At 46.1% G+C, this 19,254-nt stretch overlaps 1 protein-coding gene across 2 annotated transcripts in view; it reads left to right on the top strand.

Moving 5' to 3' along the window:
• ARHGAP11A (Rho GTPase activating protein 11A) overlaps window positions 1-19,254 on the top strand; it is a 350,081-nt gene that overhangs the window by 13,551 nt on the left and 317,276 nt on the right. For both annotated transcript variants that reach the window (XM_069638559.1, XM_069638560.1), the window contains exon 2: window positions 9,591-9,661. In XM_069638559.1, coding sequence (XP_069494660.1) covers window positions 9,591-9,661 — 71 coding nt within the window. The remainder of the gene's footprint in view (window positions 1-9,590; window positions 9,662-19,254) is intronic.

Raw genomic sequence — 19,254 nt, 5'->3', positions numbered from 1 at the left:
CATATCCTGGATCACCTTCAAAACCCTTACTTGATGCACAAATGTCTGCATTGTCATGCACCAATCTACCTTACAAAAAAAAAAATAGCTTTACCCTGAAATCACTGTGGAGATCAACAGGATCTAGCAGCACCTATCGGCTTGTTTATCAAAAGAACCCATGGTAAGGGACAGTCATTCCCACTCATAGCAACACTTGCCTAGAATGGTCTCCTAGCTGAGATGCGTATAGAGAAGAGTCTTCCCTGTGTTTCGCAAATGGCTTAAGACCTTAGTATTCAATTAAATTGTCTGTCCCCTCTACTGACCAACTGTCTAAGTGTTGTGTGTTGTCTTTGCTCTTTATGTTATATGTGCGCCCTGAGGGCTGCGACATGTTACAAGCAATACATACAACATATATTCCATATGAATTATGCTATACTAGTGGACATCCTATGGCAAGTATGTGCAATGGAGACCACAGTATAGAAATTCAAGAAAGGTAGAAGAGATTTGCAATATAAAGAAGAGGCCTAAATTCTTAAAGCTGGAAGCTAGTGTGAGACTCCTTGTTTCTCCCTCCGTACCTAAAATAATAGGCATTCGAACCTGTAGGGTTGTGAATTATTAAATGGAAAAGGTCCATATGAGAGGGTACATTTAAGAACGTGGTAATGTAATTTGTCATTTATAGCGCCTTTTCCCATTGTTATGGCCTCAAAGTGCTGTAGGTGAACACCCTCAGGGGATTGAAGTGCAAGGTATGGGCAATTCATCAGATTATTTTAGAACGCATGTGTGCACTTTAGCCAATGCAAAGGTAGGTAGGGGTGACCCAGTCCCTGCTAGTTACCCATGTCGAGCTGGCATGTGGATGGGTGCTGTGTGGTAGACTGGAGAGTATGCAGGAAACTAATTGTGGCCAGCTAGACCAAATTTGTGTGTGGGGCATAGATACATTCTTATGGCAGAGGTGTTGTCTTAAAATAGTGCGTGATGGCATATGGCGTGCGGGTAGGTGACTGGTCGTACCCGCGGTTATAATCCATCAGCATGGAGTGTGATAACGTACCCGTGTGTCCTGGCTAGTTTCTTAGTTTCGTAGATGTGGCGTGGATTCGGTCCTGCGGTCGGCTGGAGTTTATTCTATCCGTCAATCGATATATTTCATGACGGTTGGTTAATTAACTCGCAATGTAGCATAGGTTTGTCAGGGTGCGGAAGAGTAGGAGCCAGGTCTTGAGGGCCTTCCGGAAGGCAAGGTGATCCTTTAAGCATCGGGTGCTAATATGAATAGCGTTCCAGATTGTGGGGGCTTGGACTGAGAAAGAGGATTCTGTGGGGAACCAGGAGTGCAATGCGGCCACAGAAGACCTACGTTTGTGGATACACATTTTAAAAAAATAAAAATAATGGGGTTTGGGAATGGCTACTGTACCTAATCTAGGAGGCATTTCCCTACCTCAACCAAAAAACAAAAGGTCTGTCCATTGTCAAGATTTCCAAAGCACAAATGTGCTATGTCCTATGTCCGAAATCTTATCCTTGCCCTGTCGCACCGAAATGAACAATGCTAAGGATGTCGTCTTTGGCTTGAAAAAGTGCACAAATGTTCAACAAAAGCTGTAAATCCAACATAAAACCCAATGGATAGTATTTACAGTTCCAGAGGATGCCTCTCTTCCCCAGGTTTCTCTTTACCAAAGCAAAAAAGAATAAACAAAGTTCCTGTAGCCCAAGAGGATAACTCCCTCCTCTTGGTGTTTTCACTCCCAGGGAAATGACTCCCTTCCCCAGGTTCTCTCCTCATGCAATGTAGTTCAAAATCCTAAGGGTATGATTCTTCCTTTTTGGATTCCCTTTTTTAAAATGACACAACTTTGATCCCAGACTCGCACAACACCTGGTATACTCCCCTGCCAGGTCTTTCTACAAGTCCTTGCAAGAAGGGGTATTTCTCTTCCTTTCTGTTTTGCTTCAATTCTCTAGCCTGCCCGGTATACTCTTCTTCCAGGACTTTCAACACAACATTCAACAGCTTCGGGACCAAGTGGGTATTTAGCTTCTCCAAGTTCAACTTTTCATTTGGGGTACTTGTATTTTCCTTCTCCCCCAAGTATGGGGACTTTGAAGATTAGCCACGCTGCAAGCTGTCTGGATTTGCCTCCCACTTGTGCTTACTAGTGCCTTCTCCCACCTGATGCCCCAGCATTCTACTATGGGCTTACTGGTGCTTAAAGGGCTTCTGTAGCTTCTCTTACCCCTATTTGGGTCCTGCTTCACGCCTGCTCTCTCTACGGTTCGGATGGCTCAGCTCTGTGACGGATGATGTTCTGCATGTTGCCGCGGCTTCCTTTGCCGGCACAAAGCTTCCTCTCTGCTTTGCGTGCCTCGCCGGCGTCTCCAGTGCCTGTGGGTGTTCGCCAACAGACGCTGCCTTTCCTGCTCTGTTTTGCTCTTCAGCTTCGCTCGCTTCATCCTTTTTTCTCTGCGGTTCTCTCGTGTCGGTGTTCGTCTGTCCACCTGACAGCTTGATTTACCCGGTGTAGTCTAGCCGGTCCGATCTGTGTTGCTCAGCTGATGCCGCTTTGAACTCCCGCTCTGTTAAAGGGAGTTGCCCAGAGCAAGTTGGAGTTCTCCAACTACTAGACTGCTCGTTTTGCTTCAGTTGAGAAATCTACATTCTGGTTGTCCTCTTCTCGTGCCAGTGTGTGTTTGATTGGTTACAGAATATTGAAGGGTACTGTCAAGAGGCTTTGTGGGTTGCTGAGGCGATTACAATATTCCATCAAAGCATGTGTGTTGTTACGGCTGTCCAGGAGGTTAATTCTCCTCACTTCTGGTCCTCCTTTCCAGTTTTTAATCCAGAGGCAATATCTGCCACTAACGGCTTGAAATCAGCGTCCCCCTCGGACTCCATTCCTCTCTGGGCATTGAAGGATATTATACCACAGATGGTTACGTGGGTGACGCAAGCTGTGAACTCCTCCTGCAGCACTATTCCAACTAAACTTGGAACAGGCCCTTGTCGGCCCTCTTTTGAGAAACCCTGCACTTGGCCCAACTATGCCGGGCAATTTCCGTCTGATTTCACTCCTTCCTTCCTCATGAAACACCTTAAGTCTCTGATTTTACCAATTCGTATCTCCTTTCTGGAAGCTACTGCCTACTTTGATCCCCATCAGTCGGGTTTTCGGCCAGGCCGAGGCACAGAGTGCGCTGGTGTCAGTCATGGATGATTGATCCCGATTGGTAGATCAGGGAGGGGTGGATGCCATAATTGTTTTGGATCTCTCAGCGACTTTTGATATGGTTGACCAGTCCCCCCTACTGCATCTCCTCTCACTGGCAGGGATATCTGGCTCAGTCCTGGCCTGGTTTGCCTCTTTTCTTACTGATGGGTCTCAATCTTTCTCTTCCTCCTTTCCACTTATCGTCTTGCTCTCTCCTGTGGGGGTCCCCCAGGGAGCCACCCTCTCTCCTATACTATTAAATGCCTATATACAGCCGCTGTTCTGCCTCGTCTGCTCCCACAGCTTCAGTTTGAACTTGTATGCTGATGTCACAGATTATTATTCGACTAGATCTGAAGTGTCGGCATGCTTCTGGGATTGCTTGTGGTCCGGTGAATGGGTGACAATTGACTAAAGCTCAGTGGGGTTAAGACAGAGGTCCTAGTAGTTGGCCCTGCTTCTGTTCCATCTGCTTCTTCTCGATGGAACTCCTCTTTTTGGCCTTCTGCCTTGGGGACTCCTCCTGTGCTAATCCTAAAGGTTAAAAATCTGGGTGTACAGATTTTTGCATCCCTTTCTATGGAGGCGCAGATCGTCACATCTGCCAGACTGGGCACTACCATCTTAGATTTCTCCGATATCTTCCATTTCATTTACGGCCTTGGGTCGTGGCCTCTTCAGTGCTGAGTCATATCTAATATTGTAACAATCTTTTTGGCCCATCATCTTTCTTATCATCGGCTACAACTGCTCCGAGAAGCCACTGGGTCGCTTTATGGTGCCCATATCTCTCCTGTACTGTGGGCTGTTCACTGGCTCCCAAGTGCTAAGAGTGTAATGTTTAAGTCTTTGAGCATTGTTCACCAGGCCTTCCATGGACAAGGGCCGGAATATTTACAGGGAGCACATTTCTCCTATGTCCCAAGCCGTCCTTGTGGATGCTCGTTTTATCAAAAGTCCCTCGGTTCTGTCTATCTCGTGTTGGTGGACGAGCTTTTTCAATTGCTGCTGCTAAACTGTGGAATAATTTGACATTCTCGCCATTGAAAATCATTATCTGTTCTGCACCTACTGAAAAACTGCCCAGTTTTATTATTACCCTTTTTAGCCCTCTAGCTCCGGTCTAGCGACAAGATGCCCTCAGCCGCACGCACGCTGTACAAATGTGGAATGGTGGGGTCACCTCCCCTATGTGATGCTCTCTCAAATAGCTGCCCCCAGGGTCAGGATCAGGTAGTGGCTGCCATCCCCTGGTCACATGAGGAGAGGCTACCTCTGGGAAAGGAGCGATGACATGTGATTCGTCGCGATCCCCTATTGTCGATTTTGAAGGGATGGATCACAAGGAGTGCAGTGCCTAATCTCAGGTTTCTATTGGGAAGGTAATGGGTACGTTTGTGTTGAAGGTATTCTGGGCCTGTCTTGTGGGTGATGCACATGGCTTTGAAAGTGCCCCGTCACCTGACGCCAGTGGAGCATGCAGAGGGCGGATGTGATGTGCTCTATGGGGCCAAGGGATAGAAGGAGCCTAGCTGCCGTGTTTTGGACCAATTGGCGCTCTGAGTTGAAATGCAGGGGTGCCCAGGTAAGTAAATCTGCGTTATTTATACAGTTTACCAGTGCACCTAATATAAGGTTACTGTGGTTTGCATTTTCAAATTGCGTCCACGTCCCTTTAAGAATATGGATTGTTTGGCCTGATGGAAGGAAGGTATTTTTATGTTATATATATATATATTTTTTTTTTTTTAACGCTGCCTTGTTAATTATGCACCTTTCACACTTCACTAAATTGATTACATTTTTAAAGTATCTGTCCTCTTATGTATACTTTGCTGATAGTGAAAACCTTTGGACCTCTAAAGCGATAATTGCAAGACAATCACTGCAGAGGTAGGCCCACTCCGATCCAGCAACGACATCCGCCTGAACATAAACTGTACATGAGGAAAAAACTTGGTGGATCAGCATTTTCTTGCCTAGCCGCAAAAATGTGGAACTCCTCCTGAGAGAAAGACGAAATATGAAGGACCATCTAGAATTCAGGAAACACCAAAAAAAACCTGGCTGTTCAACACAAACTGACAAAAATGAATAGGCAACACCCACACCCCTTGTAATTAACACACATGTCGCAAGACTGAGAACTAAAGTGTACCACAAGTGCAGGGAGGTGGAGAGACTTCGAGTGGGAGGGAGAACCGGGTCCCCATGAAGGGCCTTAACTTATGCTAACGAGATAGATGGTAGAGTCGTAGTTTGAACCACCGACAGAGGGAATAAGAGTTGAAGGGGAAAGAGTGGCGACCTACCAGCTAGCTCAAGGACACAGGGAAGAGGTCCCCCCTTCTATCTTACCCTGAATCCTCAACCTCTGCCCCCCACCCCCCACCCCCCAAAAGGTGCCCGGGAAGGAGATGACGGCCACACACTGGGATATGCCAGGGGCCAAAGCAGTGTAGAAATCATCATCCAGGACACTGGGTGGAGGGGGGATGAGGTATCGCCACTAAATAGCCCTGCTGACAACCCTACACAGAATATAAGAGGGAGACCCCTCCCCCCCCCACGCAGCTCGCCTCAATACGGGCCACATGCAGAGACACATCACAGGTCCCAAGCGGTGGAGGTACGATGGAGCGCCACCACTAACCAACCCACTAAAAATCTCATCCCCCTGCTTACACCCCTTAAATTCTAAACATAGCACAACCATACCTATATTGCACAACAAACCGCACGCTCTTCACTACACCACAACAAAACAAACCACACAGCCTCTCACAACAGCACATGACATCTACGACCAAAATGAATTGCACCCACTCTTCAGTGAACGGTGTGAGCTGAAGCTGCCAACAGCACATCACAGCTCTCTTGCACTTCTTCCTGCTCAGTCCTACTAACCTACCCCACCCTCTTGCTTTTCAGGTACGGCAGAGCGACAGTGCACCACTGCGGTGGTGATAGTGCGCAGTATAAATATCCTTTAACGTGACTTGACTGCAGAGCATTACTGGTGTGACTTCTTTCTCATAGTTGCTGTATTTACCGTTGAGAGACCATTTGTAACCTATTTCATGAAAACAATTAAAACCCATTTATTTAGGGTGCAAGCTACTGACCAGCCATAAACCAATCACTCGCCACCTCAATTCCATACACACACAGCGCACCATTTCTTACTCGCCAAGAGTCAAATATCACTAGACAATGGTTGGTGGCAAGTGCAAACTTTTGCACCCTGATTTGTTCAAAACCTGCCCATGGCAAGCCTGCAAGGAAGCAGTCGCTGCCCTAATGCTTTGCACTATCTGGTTGGATGTCTTCAGAATGAATATCGTTCTTGGTTTTAAAGTTATTTGTATTTACACTTGTTTAACGTTCATACCTTTTTTATTGACCATTCTACGCTGGTCCTTTTAGTACAGTGTTGAGAGAGCAGATGTTGCAGGGCGTCTTTCTTTCTGTTTTGAAGGCGTTTGCTTTGATTATGTCCTCGAACGTCTGGGTAATGTTGAATAATTAGCTAAGCCCTTTGAAAGGTCAGCATTTTGTACCACCTGCTTGGCCTTGCTGGCTTTATTTTATCATATTAATTCGCACCAAACCTTGTACATCTAGCGACTATTGCTAAGTTCATTAAGTACCGAGCAGGATGGAACACGCTATTTGAATCTTGCCCGCAGGCCTGTTGATGCCATAGCCGTTTGGGATGCCCGCCTGTGTTTCCTGCGTGAGTCACGTCCTGATCCTGAAATGGTCCTTTGTCAAGAGGTGAAGGCCACTAGTGTCCAGGGCTGAGAATTTCCTGAGCATGTTGGTTTTGGCGAGGCGGCATAGGGGCGTTCTCTTCCCTGAGCTGACAGACTTCGTCAAGGACTTGTTACACACATGGCAAAACCTTCAGTAGCCTGTGATTTTCTCCCTCGGCTTCCGGGAATTCTTTAGGTGGCTAATAACCCACCTGATCCAGTGAAACCAACACAGGCCTTTAGGGGAGTAGTCTTCTGGGAAGATACATTGGGTTAACGCTTTCAGCAAGCGCTATATGCTGTCAAACTGGTCGTGCCTTCCCTACACTTCACTCCTATGTGTAGCAAACAGTCCTGTCGGTCGAATTGAGAAAATATCTAGGGGTAGGTGTGGTACAATGCAAATCGTTTTTTGGGGGAGGTCTAGTTTCTTGGATTGGCAATATTTTCATTGGTAGCGTCCTTCTGGATGTGATTGCTAACTTGCGTTGGCTATGGAGACGTATGTCTAAAAAGGAAGCAAACTAGTCTTTATTATTATTTTTTTTGTAAGTCTGTAACCGACAGGAGGGCGGGAACCAGCCTTCCTGCTCTGCTACAGGATCCCAACCATGGCATGGATGTAACCTGTGTTAATGGGTTGCAATGCTTTTGGCTTAACTCTGAACACTGGTCTGCATTCGAACCCTTATTCCGAAAGCAACACAAGGATGCTTTTTTTTAGACCAATTTAGGATACGAACTCCAAACCATAGTCTATAATCACAGCAAACCTCTTGCATTCAGTTGAAATCGGCCAGTACTGTGACTACAAAACCTTACTGCTCCTGCCCTCTGCTGTTCCTAAATTGGCCCACCCACAGCAGACGGCTGTTTGGCTTAGAGCTTCCGTAGTTGAAGAGACGCAAAGTCTTAATGACTACACCTTGCCCAGCAACATCATCTCCCGCCCTCTCTGGTCTCTTGCTGCTCCACTTCACAAAGGGCCCGTTCAGAAACCGACCTGTCCAGGCCTCTGAAAGAAGCACTCCTCATCACGCCCTTAACCAACCTCGAGCCCCCAAGCGCCAGCAGCCAGACCCCACCCAGTGAGATCACACCTTTTTAGATTAAATTTTAACTGTCTCCTTTCAACCACTTCTCACTTATAGCTTATTGCATCCTGGGACACGTGGCTTTGCGCCAGGTTAGGCTCTGGGACTGAACAAGGTGCATTTATTCATTGCAGGGTAGGTCTGTCTTGAGGAGCTGGAACCAACCATTACAAGCAGTTGCTCCTCGAGTGCCATGTGTGCTGGTTTACTTATCTGGCTTTAATATCATCTGTGCAGGCATGCAGGCGAGGGTGGGACGGTGCTTGCCCTGTAGTAAGAGGGCCTTTTAATAATGCTTCTGATCCTTATTTAAATTAATATTAAACTTTCTTGGAGAGTTGTACGGAAAGGACTCCTTGACCTACTTCCCAGTTAGTATGCACAGGACTAAACTAAGCTGCCCAGCTATGCCTTCGTATGTCAGTCACACAGTCCTTGTCCTCCCATCTATAGTGAGAGTAGGAGTGAGTGTGTGTGCAGTTGTCAAGCTGGGGACCATTCAAGATTAGCTATGAGGAAGTAGAAAGGTATAGTCGGTAGGATAGGTCTGGAAGGCCTCCTCTGCCATCCTGCTCTCTTCCATTAACCGTTGAAAGCCTGCAGTAAATCGAATTGCTATTTGTTACAGCCCTTCGGGGAGATCTGTCTATACTGGGCCCTGGTCCTACCAGGATTCCTCGTCGTTGTCACTGCTTGGCAGACACTCTTAATATGTTTATGCGACTTTAACCCCCTTGGTACATCTCGTATACAGTGTTTAAGTAGCACTGCACCCCCTCTTGCTCTGGTTCACTGCACTGGACTTCATTAGCAAGGCAGTGTATTGTTGCATAGTAACAGAAGGAAGGCCTGGAATTGGACCAGGTTTGATGTCTTGAAGGGAGACCCACCTGTCGCTGGGACCCGGGACACTCTTGAAGATTGACCTTGGGCCTAACCTGAACTGTCATTTTACTGATTTGCCTTTTGTATAAGTGCCGTCTGATAACTAACTGCATTATTTGGACACCTGTGTGGATGAGCTGATTCTCACCGAAGCCTGTGCAGCTGGGTGTCCCTTGGGTACAGCACTAAATGCGATGGCTGGCTGCCAAAGAAATCAATTGGTGGCGCTAATGGATTGCTTCTACAGCGATCACCACTCTGTATCACTGATGTGAATTCAGATCGCGCATGCCTTTTGGAAAAGTAGATCCTAAAATAGGTGTTTGTTTGTGCCATGGTAGTACGTCTTGGAGAACTGATGTCTCGGACCAACACCACCACTGGTGGTATAAAGGTTGATTCCAAGACCTGCCAGCGGATTTGCAATTCCGTTTTCTCAAGTTCTGTACAGCGTGTGACATGTCTATGAATTTTATTTGGCAGAAGTATAGCTCGTATTTGGAAGTCATTGTATATGTTTTAGGACTATTTCATTGTAAACCCTTTTGATATGCACATTCCGAGAGAACGATTTTATTGGAAATGTATCCAGCATTGGGAACTAGGACAGTACAACTTTAACCACACTTTTTCTTTTCTAGGGTAAAACCTTTGGCACGCCCCTCCATGACTTGCCACACACTTTAGTGCAGGACTATGGAAACATTCCAAGGTAGGAACGTTCTGGTTTGATTTTAAAAACCTGCCCTTATTATGTATGCACTGTTAAACCTGGGCTGAGCATAACTTTAAGCTATTTCCTCGTTTGTTTTCTGTTTTAGAATAGGTGGCAACATAATGTGTTTTTAATGAATCGAAATCTTCTAGTACATTTGGGTTGAGTTGCCTTTAACAAAAGTGTCTTCAATTTGTTGTGTGCACGAAGGTCACGCCAGCACACATTTATCACTAGCTCAAGATTTTAACAAGCGTCCCATCCAGACAGTGTTTTGTGTGGAGCGCTCATTTGATTCTTAATGTCCTTCAACCTTGTAATAAGCCTGTTCGATTATTATTGTGTACTTGCTGGCCTGTCTCGTTCTGTTGCAGACGCAATGCATGGCTAGTATATTTCTTATGTTGGATCTGTGTGGAGCAATGTACACCGGTAGGGGTTACACTACAGGCCTGCGTAAGATGGTTACAGCGGAGCACAGTCTTTACAATATAGCATTTACTTGGAGACCATTTAGGTAGTAGGGAATAACATTTACATTTAGTGGGGAACATGTAACCGTTCTGAATGTAGGGTAGAACGGATTGCTCTGTAGAGGATGGGCTTTGTGAGATGCTTGTTGGGTAGTGGGGAGCTGGAGATGGGAGAAGAAAGGGTTTGGATAGATTATAGGGTGCAGTGTTCGGACCTCTGCAAGTTTGCATTACGTGACTTACCAGGCAGTGAACGATGGGCCAAAAGCTAACCGAGGCAGTCCTAATGGTTCATTATATCGTTCAGAATCTTATACTTTCTCTATTGCAATACTTATTTTGATGGGATATTACTCTGTATTGATGCATGTACATCATGAGTGTTTTTAAGTCACAGTGTACTTGGAAGTGTGTGTGGCATGGGGACAGTGTGAGATGTGGACATTGGCTTGGAGTATTCTGCGTTGGTCTAGAGCCGGGGTTTTCACCTACGGCTCTCCATATGTTTTGAACTATAACTCCTAGGATCCCTCACTATTGACTAGGCTGGCTAGGGCTGATGGGAGTTGCAGGACAAACCTGGGATCTGCAGGTCTGAACCCCTGGGATAGACAATGACTAGTGACAAGACTCTTGACAAGTAAGAAATGTTGTGTTGTGTGGTCATGTATAGAGTTAAGATTACTAGTGACTTTATGGCTGGCCAGTACCTTGAAATTTGGACCTAGTGTTGAGGGTTGTGGGCCTGTCTGAAAGGTGGGTTGTCTGCAGGCAGTCAGTGGTATTAGATGTAATTTAGTTTTCTGTGCAAGGCAGGACAGTGATGATACATGAGCTTCTACCATAGTAGTGTTTACTTGTATAGCATATTTAATATTCGGTCAAATATGAAGCCAAATAGTTGCCTTTAATAAATCATGTTCCAAACTTTAAAAAACACTTATTAAAAAAAGCACAATCTTAAATGCATTGTATACTTGTATTTCTCTTCATTATAATCAATGCAACATCTTTATTTAAAGTATAAAAGCTGGAAGAAAAGCAGATTTAACCTTCATTTTCTGATTGCTCCGGGTAGGTGTAGGGTGTTTTCTCTCTGTGGTCTGGCGAGGTGGGAGGCCATGCAGGGATTTATGTTTAGTTGGGATGGGCAAGCAGAATTCCAGGTAGGGGATTTGTGGTGTTGAGGTGGGAGGTGGAATGCCATGTATGGTATTTGTGTAAGTGGTTTGTGGGGGTGTTGGGTAGGCAGGATGCAAGTAATGGGGGCTTGTACTGTATGCCGGCAGAGTGTCAGTAATGGTGTCTTTGGTTCCAATACTTGTATGCTCGTTTTGCTGGCTCAGCCCACCCTTGCCACTTGTAAACAAGCCGGACTCAAGTCTTGGCCCGACGTAGCCCATCCCAGGAATTCTCTGGCTCTCCCAACTCTACATCTTACAAATACCACCAACAGAGCATAGCTCTCTGACTGTCATACAGAGTCCTCACATCTATCTCTACATTCTGTCACACACTAGCCCACTTTGGAACTGGAGAGATTACCCAACATAAATTCCTCTGAGTGGTCTGTTATGTCGGGCAGAGTAATATGCCCCCACCTAACGGAGCCCTGCTAGTCTCCACTACCTATTGTGAATTCTTAATGTTCTCTAGGGGCATGGCCTATAGGAACAAATGATGCTCACTTTTCACTTATCCTCACCACTCCTTCTCACCAATACACAAACATCTGCACCTTATCATTCCTGATAAAATATCAGATAATGTTGAACTCATGACTCAAGTCATTAACAAAAGAAAAGGGGGGACTATGACATAACTCAATGGGAAGTGACATGACAGGAACTGAATGTATCCTAAAGTGAAATATGCACATTTCTTTCAGTTTGTCTTTTCCAACTGAAGAAAGTGCCCATTGCATATAAACATTCGCCAAAAGTAAGTATAAAAGGTGAGCACCTTTCATGTCTAAGAATTTGTAACAAAACATGTCCTAAAGCAGATTACAAGAGCAGATTACAAGATTTTACAGCTGTGTGATAGCAGTTTGTCTGGTTTTGTGGTTGGCTACATGTCTGGTCTAATTCTATTCAGTTTTGCAAACTGAAGTCTATATTTGCCTTTGTGAGTGCTCGTTGTATTGTATTCAAATGAGAATGACAAAGTATTCGGCAAGAGCCGAATAAGAAGAAACTATTCGGCCGGAGCCGAATAGCTCTTTTTCAGCCAGAATTCGACTGAATACTTACTCTAAGCTGAAGTTCGGTACACCCCTAGTATTCAGAGCTGGTCTTGTGGAGAGCCCTGTAGAAGAAAAAAACAGTAATCCATTGGTGCTGTCAAGAAGGATTTGGGGTTTGAGGCAAATATGTAGCACTTTTGCACTCTAGTGGTAGAACTCTATGTAGCATAAAGGTCTATGGATACTAGTAATATTTACAGAGTATTCCTGCTGTGAGTGGAATTGCCTGTAGATTTTTGAGCCGTAGGTCTGGTGAAAGTTGATGGATGGCGGCAGCTATTGGCTTGTCCTTATGAAACTGTGCTAGGCAGTAAGGAGCAACTAGGTGCAGCCTTGCTTAGCTGACAGCACCAGAACACCTTTTCTATGCCTATTATCATGACGGCTTTTCCTACACCCTACGCGCCATCAATGATATACCTCCTCCTTCACTTCTACAGTGATTGTTGCTTTGGGTTGTGCTATATAAATCCCCTGCATTTATAATGTGGGGGCAGCAAATGTAATCAAAGGAGTGTTGGACTCCCTTTGTAGGTACGGGTCTGCGTTGGTGGAGAGGGCCGGCTAAGACAAAAACCGACATTCTGACCACGTGAGCTTACTGGGCTCTGTTGAGCAGGTTGCGCTCAATTCAGCTTGTCATTTCGATTGCAAGTCACCCGCCCTCTTCCTGCTTTGCTAAGTGATTGACGTAGGTTTTGATGGTGTTGAGGTTGCGCTCTACCACAAGCAGCATGAACTTGTTCCTTTAGACCAGGTCTGCTCTACGATGTCCTGCTTTTGAGGATGGAGAATTCACCCCCTAGTATATGATTTGTGGGCCTCATTCCTGTTGTACAGCTGCCCATCTTTCTAAATGTCTTGGGCAGTGGTCTGCAACCTGCGGCTCCAGAAGTTTTGGACTACCACTCCCATGCTCACACACCATTGACTATGCTGGTGAGTTGATGGGAATTGTAGTCCAAAACATCTGGCGAGCCAAAGGTTGCATACCCATAGACTTTGGTAATACCGTTTTTACTTATTTAAATTGTTGGAACTGGGCCTTGGGTTACTATAGGGCCCCTTTGTAACTCCAGCCCCTTGCTCTGCTGCTAGTCTCTGAACCCTGTCCACTTCTCGTTGTGAGCTGCAGCTCTGTCTGATCTCTAAGAAGGCGCCTTGCTGCTCAGAATGCAGACGGGCTGCGCTTCGCCTGCACAGATAGGTGTGGTCTGTTTGCAGATCTGTGTGCGCTCCAAGTTCCTTCAGGGCATGTTCACAGGTTGTTTTGCAAGTACTTGAATAAACATTTTGTTTGACATTTAACTTGTGACTCTAGCATGCCTTTTCAAATATCTGGTTATTTTCAACCGTTGCACTCTGGAGAACGGCGCATGTGCCAAGTCTTGGTTTACCTGTATAAGGGGGTCTGGTCTAATCCTTGGAGGTGGACTCGGTCCTAGTGCCACCCATAGGGGGGGGCCAAAGCATTGTTATGAATTATGGTCCGTGGCATTCCTTCGGCAATGGCCACTTTACTTTGTAACATTCATCTGCATAGCCTATGTAACATTCATCTGCATAGCCTCCACAGCGGCACAAACATTAGCCCGACAATTGAACTTGGTGTTGAATTGATAGTCTGGTGCCTTTCCATAACATCGTGAACTGAGAACACATACTCTCCATGCAAGGTTGTGCTGCCTGTGGAGTGGGCCACGCAAGAGGGGGCTTCATGGCTTTACGTGACTTCCTAGCTCCTCGCATGGGAGCGGTGAGCTGGGCGAGACACAAGAAAGCAGCGCTGCAGCTCTTGCACTCCGGCTTGCCCAACTCCCTGCTCATGCTATCCTTGCCAATGGCAACATGGAGGAGGGGATTGACTAGCACAGTGGCGCCTTACACCTACCTTGTGGCCAGCTGCTCTTATTGCCTACCTTCTTCTGCTGAACACTAGCATTGAAGAGAAGAGGAGCTAGGTGTGGGTTCAAGGTGGCAGACGAGACGAGGGTAGCGAGATCGAAGAATGCTTGGGCAGTTTATGGCGAAAGTATTGACTATACGATACCTTGAAGCGTTTTATAATGGCAAAACCCCATTGGAAAATGCTCTGTGAGTAAGGGCCTTTGTATGGTGCACAAAGCTTTTCACTTTAAAGGACAAGCCTGTTTTCGTAAGATCTTGATACAGTATGTCCCTGGCAGAATAGAACATTAAGCTCGACTTCTGCCAACTTGCTGAAAGGGCTGAAGTTGATCAGCTAGCGTTTTGGCACCTGCTCTTCGGACTCTAGACGCCATCTGAAGGACTCGCCGTTTCAGAGTTAAATGTCTTCAGCTTGGGAGGCGGGGGATTTCGGAGGAGGTAGTGCCTCCATGTCTCTTTTGATCCGAGATCCTACCCAATAATTAGCAACGTGGCATGTTCTTTGGTAGGCGGTGAGTCCATGCCAAGGTAGCAAGCGTTTCAGCACTTGATGGCAACGTAGCGAGTTCCCATGTATTGGGGCAATCTTTGGCTATGGGGCAAGTGCCTGTGCATTGCATGGCAATGTTTGGAAGCGCTGTAAGTACCTCTGAATTGAGTGCCCATGTTTGGCAAAGCTGCATCCTCTTTTGGCGTGCTAGGCTGCTTTCCTTGGCCCATCCATCTGGCACGTGTCACTGTTTGTTCATTTTAATATGCTTAGTGGCACCTGTAAATAAATGTTGTTTTCTTGTGTGCTCCTTAAGGTGGGAGGTTGTCGAATCCAGGTGGCACAAAGATCTGTCCAGTTCTGCAGGATAAGTGGATCCCAAGCCCTTGGGGTGGGGGTGTACAAGTCAGAACGGCTCCTGGAAGGCTGGAGGCCGGCCCCGTTCTTTCAAGTGGCCGCAGACGGGCGTTTAAAGACCTAATTGGAGGGGATTCACCAGGTGTAGGGACCCCGGTGGGAGTGGCAGCCGTTGGCCAGCAGTCGGGCGTGATTACGACTGTGATGAATGTTTGATTTATTTTTGTGGATGTGCTTACACTAACCCCATCAGTCTCCCCAGCACCTTCTCTGCAGGGCCTGTCTAATCAAGAATCAAACGGTTTCATTTAACAGGTTAAAGGGATTATCACTCGCCATCTGTTACTGAACTGTGTGGTGCGTGAACTCGTGCCGGGGCACCAGTGGCGTACGGAAATTGATCAAGCCAGCAATTTCCGCTTTTGCGTGGGGTTGGGCAAGAAAATGACTCGCCTAGCTAGACCGGTGCCTTTGCCAGCCAGCCTATTAAATATTGAGGCAGGAACGATGTTGGTCGGCGGTAATCTAATCTCATTACATACATGAACATGGAACATTCACTATCCACATAACAAAAATCTAGTTTGTGGTGAAAGGCGCAGTACAGCCGCTGGATAACCCATTTAATGTAAAGGTACTCTGGGGCCATGGTTATGGAAGAAACGGATAGGAGGAAGTTTAGTTGGAAGACGGGGGGGGGCAAGGTGAAAATCCTGAGGTGAATGTAGGCAGTGTTTGTATCCTGCCTCCTGCCAGCAAGGAGAGAGGGGGGGGGGGGGGGGTGTGTGTGTGTGTGTGTGTGTGTGTGTGTGTGTGTGTGTGTGTGTGTGTGTGTGTTTGTTTTGAAATCGTCGAAGTGGCACATATTTCCAGAGTAATCTCTCCAATGCATGCCGTTTTGTTAAACGGGAGCCAAGTGTAATAACTTGTATATGGATCAGTAAGAGGTTTTATATATGAACGGCACAGGTATGTCATTTTAGGCTTAACTTTTGCATATCTGATGTTTACCACACACCTGACGTTTACAATAGTAAATCCATCAAGCATTGGCAAAGCTGGTTTAAGATTTTTGTGTAGACATGGATTTTCCAGACCAAGTCTGACGAATTTACTCCTCTGCTACTAAACTAGCAGCAATCCCGATCATAAAGGTAGAACAGGCGCAACTGGTCTGGTATAATAACCCCATCGCCTGTTTTGGTAATGTGGCCTCAGGCTAAACTCTTCAGGAGTGGTGTGAGCTTACACAGCCGCAACAAAAGCAATAGTACGGTGGTACCAAAAATAAAAGCAAGTTCTGTAACAAAAATAGCAACTTTAACAAAAGCTAACAATGTATGCAACTAATTTTAAAATGACCAGGGAACCACCCTTGTGAAGGAGAACAAATATTGTAGGCTTTCAAGCCACACATTTTAGAGTACTATGTCCTTGCACTCATTGGAGGCCTTTAAGGTGGTTCAGAAGGACCCAACCACGGACGATACCTTTCTCTTGCCTTTGGGGTTTGACAGCTTCGAGACAGCCTTCTTGGTGTGTGGTTCCTACTAGATGGTGGGCACTGATGGGACAGCTCAAATTAGTATAGCAGTCCGGTCTGGTCTCTTCTGCGATGATCGGTTTGAGCGGATGCATGGAGTCGGTCTCAAATCAGCCTAGTTTGCTCATAAAGGTCCAACAGCAAGTTGCAGTTGTTCAGGAGTCTGCTCGAAGGTCCTGCAGCACAGACAATCAATGGATCCAAGTGGGTGGCTCACCAGCAGATCAGAAAGCAGCGTGTGTTCAAACCAGCTCTTGCTGCTCACAGCAACTAAAAGGAACGTTCAAGCAGTCAATGCGGCTCAAACTGATTGAAGAAGGGGAGTTGCTCCTTCACTTCTTAGGGCTGGGGAGACTTCATCCAGGATCGTCATGGGCCAGGAGAGTCATTTCTTTCTGCACCTCCCAGCAAGCAGGTTTGTTGAGCACACTTGTAGCAGGGTACTGGGTACCAGTCCCTCAGTTGCATTAGGCCTGGTCCAGCCAGCTGGTCTCCTCGAAGTGCCCTTTGGGTGGTGAGCAGAGATTGCCTTCCGTTGTGGCCGTATGTCTTCACCTCTATGGTGAGGGCTTTGGTATACACTGTATTCCCAACTCCAGTGCATCCCTCTTCTGAGAATCCTAAGATGAATGCACTGATGCTTTAGCAGGACGTCCTGCCGCCATTATAATTATAATTGTTCTTTCATAACACGCTTAATACTGGGGGCCAGTTTCTAAGCACGAGCCCGGGATTCGTACCTGTGTTGCTATGCGTTGTCTTGCTTCCAGGACAAACACGTTGCCTCTGAGCTATCCTCCCAGACATACAAGGCATATAAATGCAAAATGCTAGATCGATTTGGTCCAATCCAGGCAGCTGTGACCAGTGCCCTTTGTCTTATGTCATGCCTAGAGTGCTTTGTAGTAAGTGGTGAGGTGGCAGGAAGTTTAGGGACCCATGATGGAATCCAATATGGTGGAACTCCTTTCTTGGCCTTGACCACTACTGTAACTCCACTCCCTTCCCAATGTCTGCCTACTTCAAAAGTACTCCAGTAATCGGCACCCCGGTGCGAGTGTCTTTATGCCTGAGTCTGTCTTTGAAATAGTGGTTCCCCAGGGTCCTCCAGCATGGTCTACTATTGGTCTCTGGATTGCATCCTAGAGTGCTGCTTGCTCCGAAGTCTTTCAGCTGACAATTGGATTTTATTTATTGCATTTGTTACACGCCCAAACCCTTGGGTATCACAGCTAGGTTACAGACAGCTTAATAAAACATACATTCAAATGCCCATTACGGCGCAGTTACAGTTACAGATCATAGGATATTAACACAGAGTATAAAAATGAGACGGTTATTTACAAAGCAAAATGGTAAAACACCAGTACAGAACTATTTACAAGTAGTATGATGGCGATTATTAATGGTATAGATTAAATAGCCACGTTTTTAACCGTTTTTTGAAGCCGGTGAGGGTTTCCTCATTTTTGATGGTGAGCGGTAGGGAGTTCGTGTTTCGGGGCTAGATATTGGAAGCTACTACCCTGCTCTGGTGTTTTTGTAGCGGGGTATTGCTAGAAGTGAATGGTTGTTGGATCTTAGGTATCTGGTGATTTTATTTTTTGACAATCGCATGGTTGCGGTAGATGGGAGCATTTTTATGGATGTATTTGAAGGTGATAGTTTTGAAGATGACTCTTGCTTTGATGGGTAACCAGTGGTGTTCTCTTCTAGTTTTGGAAATATGGTCAGATTTCCTTATTCAGAGTGCGGCTTGAAGGGCTTTGTTTTGTATAAGTTGCAATTTATTGAGGTTCGAGATGTATGTACCGAGTAATAGTACATTACAATAGTCAAGCCTTGATAATATCAAGGCCCTGGCTAGCGTGATGCAGTTAGTGGGGGGGTCAGGAAGTGGCGACTGAGTGCGATAAGTTTAGATGTGTAGGAAGTGGAGGATGAGAGGGCGTTGATGTGTTTGGTAATTGAAAGGTTCCCGTCCAAGTATACTCTTAGAGTTTTTACATGTTTCAGTACCGGTATTGTTGTACCATCTATGATGATGGCAGAGTAGTCTGGATGAAGAGCACTTATTTTGGATTGGAGGCCCACAATGAGAATCTGTCTTCTCATCGTTGAGGCAGAGGTTGTTTAATGCCATCCAATTTTGGATTATGGCGTAGATTTTGTTGATGGTCAGTGTAGTTTGCCGACAGCGGGATAAGGATCTGGGCGTCATCTGCAAAGTTTGTGTAGATTACACCCATATTGTCTAGCGCTGAAAAGAGAAGCTTTGTATATGCGTTGTAGAGTGTGGGCGAGGGGCAGGAGCCTTGCGGTACACCAATGGGGGCTGGTATGGGGTCTGCAGCTTCTTTGCCTATGGAGACTCTGGAAGTTTGTTCCGCAAGGAAGGATTTAATCCACGTAGTGGAGTCAGTGGAGAAGTTGAAGTCTCTAGCTAGGGTAGAGCAGAGTTTATTATGATCCACAAAATCGACCGCTGCAGATAAGTCCAGTAGGAGGAGAATGCAGAGTTTTCCTTTGTCTCTGATGGAATCCATTTGGATTTTGAGATCCTGGAGGGCTGTT

Source organism: Ambystoma mexicanum, chromosome 14, assembly GCF_040938575.1.
Source record: "Ambystoma mexicanum isolate Mex_15411 chromosome 14, UKY_AmexF1_1, whole genome shotgun sequence".
Lineage (NCBI taxonomy): Eukaryota > Metazoa > Chordata > Amphibia > Caudata > Ambystomatidae > Ambystoma > Ambystoma mexicanum.
Note: the sequence above shows the minus strand (reverse complement) of the source record. Positions and strands in the feature narration are given on the sequence as shown.